General features: G+C 38.7%; 1 protein-coding gene across 1 annotated transcript; it reads left to right on the top strand.

Annotated features, from left to right (window-relative positions):
* Window positions 1–429: 429 nt before the first annotated feature.
* On the top strand, window positions 430–12,937 carry RB195_020499 (uncharacterized protein; the record flags this gene model as incomplete). The annotated part of the gene is made up of 11 exons (XM_064188825.1): window positions 430–500; window positions 9,344–9,424; window positions 9,755–9,817; window positions 9,886–9,994; window positions 10,091–10,168; window positions 10,368–10,497; window positions 10,572–10,705; window positions 11,988–12,116; window positions 12,195–12,274; window positions 12,351–12,450; window positions 12,767–12,937. 11 exons carry the CDS (start codon window positions 430–432, stop codon window positions 12,935–12,937), a joined length of 1,146 nt encoding a protein of 381 aa, XP_064044706.1.
* Between the last annotated feature and the right edge of the window lie 354 nt (window positions 12,938–13,291).

Below are 13,291 nucleotides of genomic sequence, written 5' to 3'. Positions count from 1 at the left end.
TTATTCTTTTTATGGGATGGCGTCTTCGAATCTTCCCTTTTCTATTCTTTTCTCCCATATTTTTTTTCTTAGATCACACTAATTTCCGTTCTGAAAGCATTTAAATCCCGGCGATTTTTTTCTCCCGCTAACCATATAGTTATGTGCCATTGTTGTTAGTTTGAAGCGTAAGGAATTCCCAGGGTGTTGACGGCTGGGATGCATTTTGAAAAATTGACTTGCGTCCTGTTTGCGCCGCACTGATCCTCATTTTTCCCACGAGTATTATGTGCTGTTTTCTCACCAACTTCCACACACTCTTCTGGATCGAAGCTAATGGCTGGAAGATTTACGAAATCGACGCAATTAATTTCCGAATAGTATTTTTTTTTCAGGTATTTTGCGAGTTGTTTTGCGCTCTGAGCTTCGTCAACCCCTCATAAATATTTCATGCCGGGAGGAACAAAAGAATACGTTGACGTTCGTTGTTGTTTGATGACTTCAAAAGACCTGTTTTTTTGGTGAATTTCTGTGCATTTTTAAGCTTTATCGTATTTTTTTGAGAGATCCTTGACTCAACAAATTCCATATTCTTGTCCATTGCCTCGCAAATACTTTTTCTATGGATCCTTTGACGACAGCCTGTGTCACAAATAAGGCCCGCACTTCAAACGGCTATTTTTTATGATTTCTGAATTTTTTCAAAATGTTTCTTGCACTGGGTGTGTTATTATCTGTTATAATTATTTCCTTGTTCAAATATAGTTAATAGAAGCAATTGGCGTTAAACACGCAAAAAATCTGCTGTTGTCAATTGGTCAAAGTAGGTTTTTAAGGGAGATGCGGTTTCGAACGTTCCGGGGCGCTGTTTTTTTTTACAGCGAGTTCTATTGGAGCGCGTCAGCTTTGTGCACGTGCCACATCTTCCGGGCCGTCTTTTACGGCAATTCAGGAGAAATGGACGGAATCACCCTCTTTTCCACAACATACGACCCCTTATAAGCCCATAACTCGCCTGAAACCCGTACCACCACAGATTTGTGGGGTGATGCCTTTAGACAAAAAATCTTCCTTTCTCTAGAAGAGTGAGAGAAGAAGAACACTTCATTATTTTTCAGTAAACATTTGCATTTTTGGTCACTCCACAATTTTCTATTCAGAATGACGTCATCATAGCAAATTCCACTCGTTATGGATGGAAATGTAGTGTGCAAGTGATTTTTCTGGCTTACCTCCGCTACCCTCTATGCTCTCCTACTACGCTTTCCCCGTCCCACCCCGCATCACAACTCTCCTACGCCACCTCTTTATCTATTAATGGATAGAGGTGGAAAAAGGCGTGGATATCACCACGCGCCACGCTTCGATTCATGTTCGCGGGTTTTTCATGTAGTGCTAAGATCACCAAAACCCCTTTTTTTTCGGATAAAAATACGGCGATCAATAAGTCATCAAAAACCCAAAATACATATTTATTTTTGCTGGTGGTCATTACTTGCTGAAGGGAATTTCTATAATGTGGAAGTTCCAACCATGACTTTGATCTTTTTTTTTCGGAAAATTCCAAATTTTTCGGTCCTTTTTTCTCTCTTCTCTTTTCCTTTTCTCTCCTCTCTTTTTCTTCTCTTTTCTGATCAAATAACTTCTTATCTACTTTTTATATGCTCATACATTTATTCTATATTTATCTATTTTATTTATTTACACTTACATATATATTTATTTATTTTTACCTCTTCTTATCTGCCTTTGTTGATGCAGAGAACGCAGATTTTCTGGATTTCTAGCGAACTTTCGGAAAACTCTGAGATTAAAATAGAAAAAGGAATATGTGCAGGTGTATTCACCTGCACGAAAGTAGTTCAACTACAGGTCGCTCCTATTGAAAATCCCCAGCTTTGAACGGATTAAAGACTCCGGGATTTCGGGCTTGAAAATCCGCAACGAGGTCGTGTGACCAACAGACAGCTTGACCCGTGGCTCTTGTCGCTCGCTCGATTGACACAATTTTCACAGCACTTCACAGCTCAATTGGCGACGGATTCGCTTCGGTTCGGAAATTTCGTTTTTTTTTCTCTGGATTTTTGTGGTTGCTACTTACACAAACATGCTGCTTGCATGGGGACAGCGCTAGGTGTGGGACCTGCGCTGGATGTGCTTATTATTTTCTGAACGTTTCGTTTTTTAAGGGTGATGTGCTGTTTTGCAGGCACTCTAGGGCGACAAAGGAACGTGGTTTTTGCTTCGATTCCAGTGAAAATCCTGAAATAATATGAGGAAAACCATTGTTAATTCTTCGAGAAAAAAACGTTCCTTGCTTTTTTGTGCCTCTCCGATAACTGACCGTGAATTATCCCGAATGTAACAAATTTTTATCAAATTTAAAAATTTAAATATCAAACAACTTCAAGCGATTTGCGCTGAATGTTGAGGATTTTTCAAAATTCTTTAACGCGTTAGAAAAATTACTGCAATAATTTTTAAAATTGTAATGTAAGTACATAGAACGAAAAGTGCATATGTGGTAGATATTACTGGCGGAAAAACTTAATTTTTTTAAGGTTTTTTTTTTTCAGATTTTGAGTTTGAATTTAACAAATTCAAATTAATAGGGTGAAAATTTTCAACTTTCTCTTGATTGAAAAAGATACACAATTAAAATCATTTCTCTCAGCATAGGCTAATTATTTATTCATATTTTTTTCACATAAAATTACTATTCGTCTGAAAATAAATACCTACACAATTCAAACTATTTTTATACTACAATATCTCTTAGTATGAGCTATTTAACTATTTATATTCTTTTTTTTAGTTAAAAATTATTGTTCATCCGAAAATTAATCCCTGATCTTTCTGTTTTCTTGTTGTACCAACGAGGTTTAGGTGAAACTTTTTATTGGGCTGACGTTTCGACAAACTCGTCTTTATCAAATCCCAGAAAATGGTTCGAGGTCTTTGATACCATGCATACCCCCCGTGAAGCTCCTCCTCTCTCCTCAGGCCAAGCCTCGATATCGTTCCAAGTACACCACGCAAGACCTTCAAAAGGAAAACAACCCGACCAGTTTCACCGACTAGCGGGGTTGGTTGAAACAACCGTGTTCTTAAAGATTGTCACCAAGGCGAATGAAAATCCCTGATCATCGATCGATCGATCGATTAAAGTTGATCGATTAGAATTCATCGGATCAGAGTTACAAATCGTCACAAAGGTCATACTTTACGTCAATGTGTGTGAACGGCAATGAAAGTGTACATAGAACGTGTTTATATGATGAATAACTGTGTTCGAACGTTTTGTTTACAGTCATGTTAACGTAATCGTCGCCTCACAGTCATCACATACGTATTATTCGTTGCGTTGGTGAGGATCTACTACTTTTTGTAGTTCTAGTAGCTTCCCTAATTCCTTCCGATTATTCAGTTCCTTAGTAATCTTTCTTCAAATCTTTAATTCTTTAATAATCTTTCTTTAACTTTTAATTCTTTTCTTTGAGTGAAAAATCACCTAAAAATTCCTCACTAGAAAAAACTCTCCTCCTATTCCAATTTAAACTTCCCGGTCGACATTTTTAAATTTCGAGGTAAAGGGATTCTAAAAGCGGATATGGGAAAGTTCTGTGAAATTTACATCACATTAAAATAAATTTCGCATTTTCTCCTCCCTCTTTTTTTGTTGCAACAAATTACACTTCGACAACAATTTAATGATGTTTGAAGGGAATTTTCAAATGTCACATCACCTCCGCTTCGATTTTGTGCATTTTCTAGAATTATAAAGTAGTTCTTTGGGATTTTACGGGTATTGTAGTAGTGTATAACTTACTATAATATAATTACGGGTGTTGATAATTGAGAATGGAGATATTTTTTAGATTTTGCATGGAATGCTGTGAATATATTTGCGTGATGAGTTTATTTATTTTGTTTCAGATCACTTAGGAGGAGAGGTTAAGGCTACCCTTAGAAAGTGATTTTTTTTTGTGAAATCTGCCAAGAAACAGGATAATACATTAATAAATTGGAAAATTTTGGGAATTTTACCTTGAAATCTCGACATTTTTTTCTCTTTTTCTTCACAAATCTCAACAAAAGTCTTTTTTTTTTTTGGAAATTCTGCTCTAACGTATATGATGCCTGTAGCTAAACCAGATGGATTAGAGGACGTATTTTACAACTTTTAGGATCTAAGTCTAATTTAAAGGAGAAAAATCGATAATTTTCCCAAAGAACTCACTTTTCGCTTAGCTAATGCTCAACTTCTGGTGTTCCACCTCAAATTAATTGACCTCGGGGCAGAACTTGTTTATTAGCGCTCAAGTACATGCGGTAAAAAGTGATAACATCGATTTTTCTTTGGGAAATTTACCCGAAATGTGACAGTTGTCGTGCGTGTTAAATGTTCATCAGTCATCCACGCGGCACTTGCCCCCACTCAAACGTAGATCATCGACGATCGTCTTGAGGACGTCTTAATTGTTGAGCGACGCGGACAACTGCTCCGCAAATCCTTGGTCACCGCGAAGTTTTTCGTGTGGTAACTTTTTAGTGTTTTTGCAGACTGCATTCTTGTAAACTACGTAGTATGAGGGAGTATCCTCATTTTTTTCCGCTTCTAACCCCGTTTCCGAGAACTTTTCGTGGGGTCCCGTCCTGATTTTTGTAGTTTAACTCCTATTTTTTTAAAGCATATTTCCATATTAGAATACTTCTAACTTTTCACAATATTTCCAGATTTTTAAACACATTTCATATATTTTTATGCTATATATTATTCACATATTTTAATCATGGTTTATTATTTATTTAATTTCAGCTATATTTGTATGTTTTCATTTTATTTGTTTTATCGCTCCATTTATTGGAAATACGTATTTTAGCTGATTTCCTATGAGATTTTTACTTTTGTTTTTAGTTGGGTGAGTTAAAGGTAGGATATTAAAGAATTTTTTTTATTTATTTTAATAATTAATTGCACGCGGTCTTAGCGCGCTTTTACAGCGCTCGAACTCAGGGTTTGCGGCGTTTTTGCTGTTCTCCTCGCGAAATCGCGAATTTTTAAGATTTGTCGGGCAGATTTACAGTACGCCTGACATTATCCGTGCTTCTAATGGAATTTCTTGAATCATCTCCGAGATGACATCATCGGAACCGACACAGTTGTCAAATTTTGTTAGCTTTTTCATGGATAATAGACACAACGAACGGGCTTTCATGATGTGCTTTCTTTGCTTCTTTCTCCCCTACACATTTCATTCACTCTCTACGATCTAGTTTAGTGGATTAATGGTAGTTTAGTGGATCTACTGGCTTCAGCTATGCATCATATCCTATATGAATTATTACGTATTCTATGCTATGATTCCATATGTTCGGTTTCATTTGTTTTTTTTTTTCGCCCGTGAAACTATTGATTTTTATAGGAACGAATTCGTCGAGTTCGTTGTTAATGAACGACGTGTTGACAGCGGTTTAAGTTCTGCTTTCTATGGATTGCTGATTTCATTTCCTCTGAACTTCTTGGGAGGGGATTTTGCTTCGTCGGCGACTTTTCCTGTTTTGTGCTTTCGCCCGCGTACGTAGCCCCGTTCCCATCGAATGGGACCGCGAGACATATTAGCTTGTCCTCGCGGCTTTTTCAGGACTATCTACCTTCTCCTGGACACATCTGGACAAAGACTTTGTTTTTAAATGTTTTTTCTTGCAGTTCTTTCGCCTCGATCCTTACAAAGACAGAACATTTGCGATTAGTAACTGTGCTACACGTAAAGATTGATATCTTAGACAGATGCTTTTTAAAATTCTCACTTTTCCCGCAACTTAATGGAGAACTTTCCATATGTTCTCATAGAATATCTCATAAGATTGGGAGATAAAAGTTTCCTCATTTTTTTTGCTTAAAATTTAATTTTTGCTTAAAATTTAGTTAAGGAAGAAAGAATATAAATTTATAAAAATTTATGTTCTTCCTTCCTTAACTTTTATCTATTCGGCGCTTTTTTTGCTACTACAGCAACGACTTTCTCATATTTATAGCATAGCTATTTTTTTTTTAATTATTTCTTCATTTCTTAACATATTGTTGATTTAGATCGAAAATGAAAGCATGAAGAGTTTGTTTTTCAAAAGTGTGGAAATGAAAAAGGCATATCAGTCATTCTCCATTCCTCCTACACCTTTTCTATTTTCTCTCTTTCTCTCTTTTTTTCTCTTTTTCTCGGTAAGAATCTGTCGTTAGCACAGCAGTCCAAAGCGCTGTGAGCGATATCCACAACCACATATCCCATTACTGCCGTTGACGTAATGTTCTGGACACTGCTAACAAACAAAACACAAAAAACAAAGGAAACAAAAACAACAAACAACAACCATCTTTCTTATGGGCACCCTCTAGTGATACGTGTTTATGTTTGTTTATTTATTTACGTGTTTATTCTACGTATTCGATTGATGGTGTTCTGAAAACCGAAGGCAATTCTTCTGCAGGAATATTTCTCTTTTTGAGCCAATTCTTCTGGCGAACTTTTCCAGGATCGCGTCTGAACGTGAATAATTATCTAGTTCGAGCAGATTTCGTTGGCTTTTTCATCTCAGAAAGAATTTTCTCGAAAGAAATGAAAATTCATTCTGTTGCTTTGCACTAGCATCCGATCTTCCTTGAGACATAAGTGCATTGGTTTTATCCGTGTTTTTCCGAAATTTCCAGAATACTGATTACCATTCCTTTGAATGTCATTTTCTCACGCTCCGTACACGATTAAATGTAGCTAGAATTTAGGAAAACATGACTTTATTGCTTCATACGCTTCTTCTCGTTCCTCTTTTTTCCCACCAGTAATCACTGATCGTTCAGACACGTCTAAAGCTTTAAATAGTTGAGGTTGAAGCGCTAGAGTTAAAACGAGTTCAGCTCATGGAATTTCCCTAAATTTGAAGTTAAATTCAATATTGACTTTAAAACTATTATAAAAATGCGAAGCTATAAAATATTGCCATTTTATCGCTATATTTACGCTATCGTTGTTTATTTTTATCACTATATTTACATCGTTGTTGTTATATTATGGCGGCCAAAATATGTTGTCGATGTAAGAACGAGCGAATTTACGGAATCATCTGATCCATTCCGGATGTAAACGAGTTATCATTTGCATGTTTTAGCGAACATGACAGAATCATTTACATTTGTTTACGGCTCAGTTTTTTTTTTTGCAAGCGTAAACCGATCGGAGTACATCGTCACATCAACATCGTGGATGGAGGGGTTCAGTCGGCTTTCATTATTTCGCCACTTCTGGATTTTATTTATTTGTTTATCTTTTATTTTTTATTTTATTATTATTTATGGTTGGATATTTTGCGATTTATGCTTATATGAAAGGCAGAGTTTCATGTACAAAATTCGCATTACGGGGTAATCCCATGGATTCCGAGTGAACTCACCTATGGTCCTTCATCATGGTGCGGGCGGCTGTGATAAAAACGACTAGGTTCGCTCATAGCCGATTGCGCAGTGTTTCAGTGTGGTTAGCGCTAGTTTCCAGTTCTAGGGTTAGGTTGAGAGAGGGTTCGAGCAGGAAGACCTCTGCCTAAAGCTCGTCGGATCCATAGTGAAACGATAACGCTTCCAGAGGCGCTCGAATATCGTCGCAGGACCTAAGCATGAGGTCCACAAGGAGTTCTCAAACCTAACACGGTCATGCGTCGCAGAAGCTATTTCTATCGTCGATCCTGAGCAGCACCGCTGTGGATCCTGGGCAGCGGATGCTTCTTTCACGTTCCGCGGAGATCGGATTGCATATCCTATTTGTTTTAAGCCTCATTGGTAAAGTTCCTTGGTGAAATTTCCCGGCGATCTCCTGGTGATTTAGAGATGTGATTCTGTTGTTTTAGGACGATGTAGCACAGCCGGTAAGAGGTTACGCTGTGTCTGCCCGATCGATCGGCGGTTCGATTCCGCACCAATGCCAACCAAGCCTTTCATTCTTCCGAGGTCAATAAATTGGTACCACACTTGTTTGGAAGAATGAAAACACTAGGTTAAGTCATCGGCTAGGCCCCGTCCCTCTCAAGTTATTGTATAGGTGAACACGCATTCATAAAATCCTGAACGACTGAGAATTGTACGAAGTCGAACACGTAGACGCATCCCCTTATGGATTATTCAACACCGTGCACTTTCTCCTTACTTCATTCTGTTGTTTTTGTCGGTTGACGGGCTTTCATAAGCTGAAAACATTGTGGCGTCTCGAATTGTTGACGATTCGCTTCAAGCGACTCTTTGCGTTCTCAAGGATTTTCTCGAGGAACTAATAATTGCTGTTGGATTAGACTCTCATGGTTTTGTTAGCCACCATAATTGAACTTCTCTTGGACAATTTTTTTATTGAAAATACCTTGGTTGGTCGAGTTGATCCCCGTTTATTTTCGTGTCACTCTCGTTGGAATACAACTGATTTCTTTACGAATAGCATCTTCGTTGAGTTTTTACCACTAGGGCAGGTCTCGGATCGAATTCGACGACAGCAGGATGTTTCCTCAGCTCTGTAAAAAGTTGTATCGCTTCTTTTTCCCCCACCACCGCTAACAAATTCGTCGTTGTCCTTTGTGACGTAATCGATGTGATGTGAATTGACAATGGATGTTCGGAATTCGAAATTCAATGAGTAATCATCCGGGAAAAAAGGTCGATGAGTAATCATCCGGGAAAAAGGCTCAAATCTGATTAAATAATTGAAATGAAAAGGAAATAAGACAAAAAAGCAAAAAAGATTTTGAAGAGAACATTTCGACTTTTTTCTCCTCCTATTCGACCCTTAATCTTCTTAGTTTCGGCTTTTTTCTTTTTTTTTTCACATTTCTTATCGTTTCCGCCTTTGAACTCTGAGCCTTTCTTAAAGTTTTTCAAAATTTTAGAATTCTTAAATCCGGCTGGAAAAAACTTTGTTTATTTCCCACTTTTCTCTTTTATTTTCTTATTACTTCATTTTTTTTGTTGCTCAGAAAGGAACATGAATTTTAATAAGTGAAAAATTAAACAAACAAAAAAAAAGAACTTCTCCATCTGGCTCTCTTCTGAGGTTATCTGCCCTCTTATTTCTTTTTTTTTGTAAATATAGATGACCAAATGTTCTACTTTTCATACTCTGAGACTACACTGTCAAAAAAAAAAACACTATTAAAAAACAAGCAAAAATCAAAGGAACTCTGGGAAAATTTTTAGAGAAATGCGTCTAGTGCCTTTGCTTTCCTTTATTTTCCTACTCTTCTAACTTGGCTTTTTTTCTGGTGAAAATTGTTTGCTGCGTTCTTTAAAAAATAATTTTTATTTATGAAATTGTTTCATTTCTCCTTATTCTAGGTATGTGGATGGAATGACGGAGGCGATAAGTCTTGCTGGTATGACAATAATGTGTGAGGGGAAGGATCAGCCGGATTATGGGTATGTGTGGTGTCACCGACTGTTCGATATCAAAAACTTACACTATTTATATTTTTTTGAGATTTTTTTAAGAATAAAAAACCATATTTCTGCCACTTTTAAGGGTTTACGCTACAAATTTTTATCATGGAGATACTATAGTGTGGCTCTAATTTTTCTTAGTTACCTTTTTTGACGTTGTAACTGTCGTCGGAATAAAAGCGGATCATAGCTCAACTCCCAACTAATCCTCTTAATTATACTCATACTTCATTCCTTGAAGCTAACTATTCTAGAAGAAAAATCCAGAAAAAAATCAATAACCATGATTCACATTGCTCTTTTTCACAGGGTCGACCTTTCGCCATGCTCACCACGTGGTGAAGAGATCATGCGAATGCGACAGGAACTGGAGTGAGTGTCGGCTAAGTTCACATTGATTTATCGATTGTGCTATCATCGATCGATCATCAACGATTCAGAGCAGCGCGTCAATCAATAGCTGAAAAAGACGAGAAGATGTGCCGTCTGTCTCGAATACAGGATACGGTGGACGCAGAAGTTCAAGAGTTGACCGAGAAGCTTTTTCAAGTGAGTTGTTTTTCTTTTCTTTAATTAGTGGTAAGACTATGAGCAAACCCTTGAGATGCGTACTACATGGCAAATCCATATCTATGTTTTGTATAGGAGGCATACAGGATGGTTAACTATGCAGAAGAACGTCGTGAACGAGCTGAAAGGTTGCTGAATGAGTCTAAGTTGCAGGTGAGAGCTCAGCATCTTAATATTTCAAGCATAATCGATATAACGATCGTTTTGGCGATTAAGAACGTTTGGTTTGCTTTTCTTTCTTTAAAATTCAAAGTTTTGCAAGAAGAATTTTTCCACAAATTTTCCATATGTTTCCCACGTTGACTGACTTATCAACCTTAACCTTCTTATTGACCTTATTTTCTCGTTTTAGGTTGAGGTCTTGTCAGCTGAGGTCTCTGCACTGAAAGTCCTTGTCCAAACCCCTGGCATGGGCCATAATCATTTCCTGCGCACCTCTCCAGAGCACAAATCCGCTCTGGCAAAATTGTTCTCGACGTCGTGTGAGCGCTCATAACTGTACTCTTTTGTACCGATCAATATATTGGTTGGCATAATGTCAAAAGGTGCATTCCAGCTGCAGCGAAACGATCAAGTTCGTCTGGTGCTGTCGCAACACGAAAATCATCAACGCTGCCACCGTCAACTGTACATCTATCTCGAGAAAGAGAAAAGGATACTGAGCAAAAATTAGCGGAGGCTGTTGAGGAGGTACACGGTATTTGTAGTCGCTTGCCTAATATCGCTTACCACAGGAATGACCTATTTTACGTAAATCAAGCAGTTCCTGCCGGGAGTTTTATAAGAGTTTTCTATTTTTAAACAATGAAAGAGAACTTACCAAATAAAAAATCAAAAATAACACCAAATAGAATACATTTTGTTTCTACCTGTACTGTCGCGTTCCCAGAGGAACCCGTGAGGAACTGGCATCGGGATTCTAACACCCCAGGGAATGCGATGTGTGCGGAGAGTTGGGGCCGAAGTTAATCTGCACGACGTCATTGTTGCCGCTAGGCTTGCGTCCTGCATCGATGGTTCTATCCCTGCCGCGCAGGTCAGTACTTTGGGAGGCCCCAAGGCTACCGCCATACCTTCCTTCACTTTACCCTTACTCTGGCCCCATACCGGCCTTACACTAGGCTCCAGCACTAGTGAGGATCCTCTGGCCGCCGTCCTACGGGCACTGCGGCCTGGGTTCTCCGAGCCCTTGGCAATACACGTACGTACACTTAACGTATATGTACGGTTTGCCTAACCACTCCCTTGTGGCTCAAGTGTAGTCTGCTGCATTCAGCACCCTGAGTACTTACTCAGTCTTCATCCCGCTCTACACATATATGCACAACTACAATACTGAAGGGGCGGGGCCTAACCAGCCACTCACTACGGGCCCGGAAAGTACAAATCTTCGGATGTATGTGCGAAGTCCAGAGCGAGTGCATGTGCTCCACTCCGCCGGACAGCCTCAGGAACGCCGGTTACCTCCTGCTCGCGCCAGTTTCTTCTCCTCCTTTTTGGCAGATGGTATTGGTCGAAAGTGGCGCTGATGTTCGATATCGATCGCATCCGCTCCTCGAGTCCGTTCCGATTGCCGCTTGCCAGGTGACATGTTGATGGAATCAATTTCGAAACACGGAACGGCTCCTTCTATAGCAGAGGTGGGCGGAGCGAAAAGCGCGCAAAAGGGAGGAGAGCTGAGGGAACTTTGTCGCGTCCGCGGCGCGCGCGCTCTTCAGATGCTTTGAAAAGAGTCGCGTGGAATCCGCGACACGTACCAAATGTGCTAATAAATTATAGTAAATTTATTACCCTTTTTTATTTTTGTCTTTATCCCGAAAAATTCTCCGCAACGTAACAACCATTAACCTTTTGCCAGAGATTGTATGAAATTTTTTAATTATTGGATTATTTTGAACTATTTACTTGAATATCGTCAAATTTCCGCATCATTTTAAACTATGAACACACTCTTAACTATAACAATTTTTAGGTGGACCCGATACTAATGTCCGAGTTCACCTCATGGCGAGAAGCCGGTCATCCGTTTGTGCACCATCCGTTCATGGATCGCGTCAATACGGAAGAGATCTCACCATGTATGCTATTTCATGCGAAAGAGGTTCGTTTTACCGTATCTCTGCCGCCACTTCTTCTCTTCATCGTTGATAATAGATCTCCAGACGGATTTGTTTTGCAGCTGTCCGACGCAATTCTTGATTCTATAGCGGCCAATAAATTGGAATTGGAACCGGTACATGAAGAGAAACCGTCGATAATGTGAGCATATTAAGTAATTATAGTGACGATTAGTTTTTTATTTCATTTACTTATTTATGGCTTCCGATCCTTTAAGGCCTTGTGCGCTTACAAACGTTTCACGATTTTGTCCTTATCGTGTTCGAGTTTCCGAAGACGACGAATGGCATCGGATATCGCTCCTGGCAAGGAACCGAGTAAGTTTTATTTTGCTTTATAATTTTTATCTTTATATTTTTACGTTCCAAATTTTATCTCGGAAAAATAGAAAGAAAATGTGGATTCTTTTTATTTTTCTTTTATTCCAACAGTTTCCCCTTTTTAGGGATAATCATAGACATAATCGAGCCATAATTGGATTTTCTTTTTGTCCTTCTTCCTCTCTTTCGGGAAGACGCATATCGTATTTTTTTCGCGTCAAAAATAATTTTACAGCTTGTGTTAATCTTCTGTTAATCTTTAATATTCGGCCAGAAGCATAGTGATTGATCGATTATTGATTTATTTTTTCAGATAGCTGCCGTTTGCGATTACTACACGTTCATTCGCTATCTAAGACAAGGTTTGATCAAGTCCGGTGTTCGCGACACATATTTCGACGTGATGACCTTACGAAAAAACATGAGCCTAGCAAAACTCGGACTTGGATTCGTGCCAAAAACCAATCTACGGCCAGGGTTCTAGATTTGTTTTTTTTTTCCCTCCGCATATCGTGTTCTTCATAATCTCTTTTCACCGTGATAGTGTGAACGTGAATGTTGGTACATTGGTACATTGAATTGTCATTTTCTCGAAAATTCTCCGAAAATATTCTCTCATTCCACAAATGTTGCCCTTCTGATCCGCGTTGCGTCAGACAACGAGGGTGTGGAGGTTGTGTGTGCGAGCGACGTGTGGCGACGTGTTAGCCTGTCTAGTTTGAACACGTTCGTTACATGTTGGATATCGATCGACTATTCGAAAACTTTCGAAACTCACTCATTCCGTGTAGTTCGACTATTCGAACTGATTGAAATTGAGTCTAATGTATATCGATTA

The sequence above is a fragment of the Necator americanus genome, chromosome II (assembly GCF_031761385.1).
Source record: "Necator americanus strain Aroian chromosome II, whole genome shotgun sequence".
Classification (NCBI taxonomy): domain Eukaryota; kingdom Metazoa; phylum Nematoda; class Chromadorea; order Rhabditida; family Ancylostomatidae; genus Necator; species Necator americanus.
Note: the sequence above shows the minus strand (reverse complement) of the source record. Positions and strands in the feature narration are given on the sequence as shown.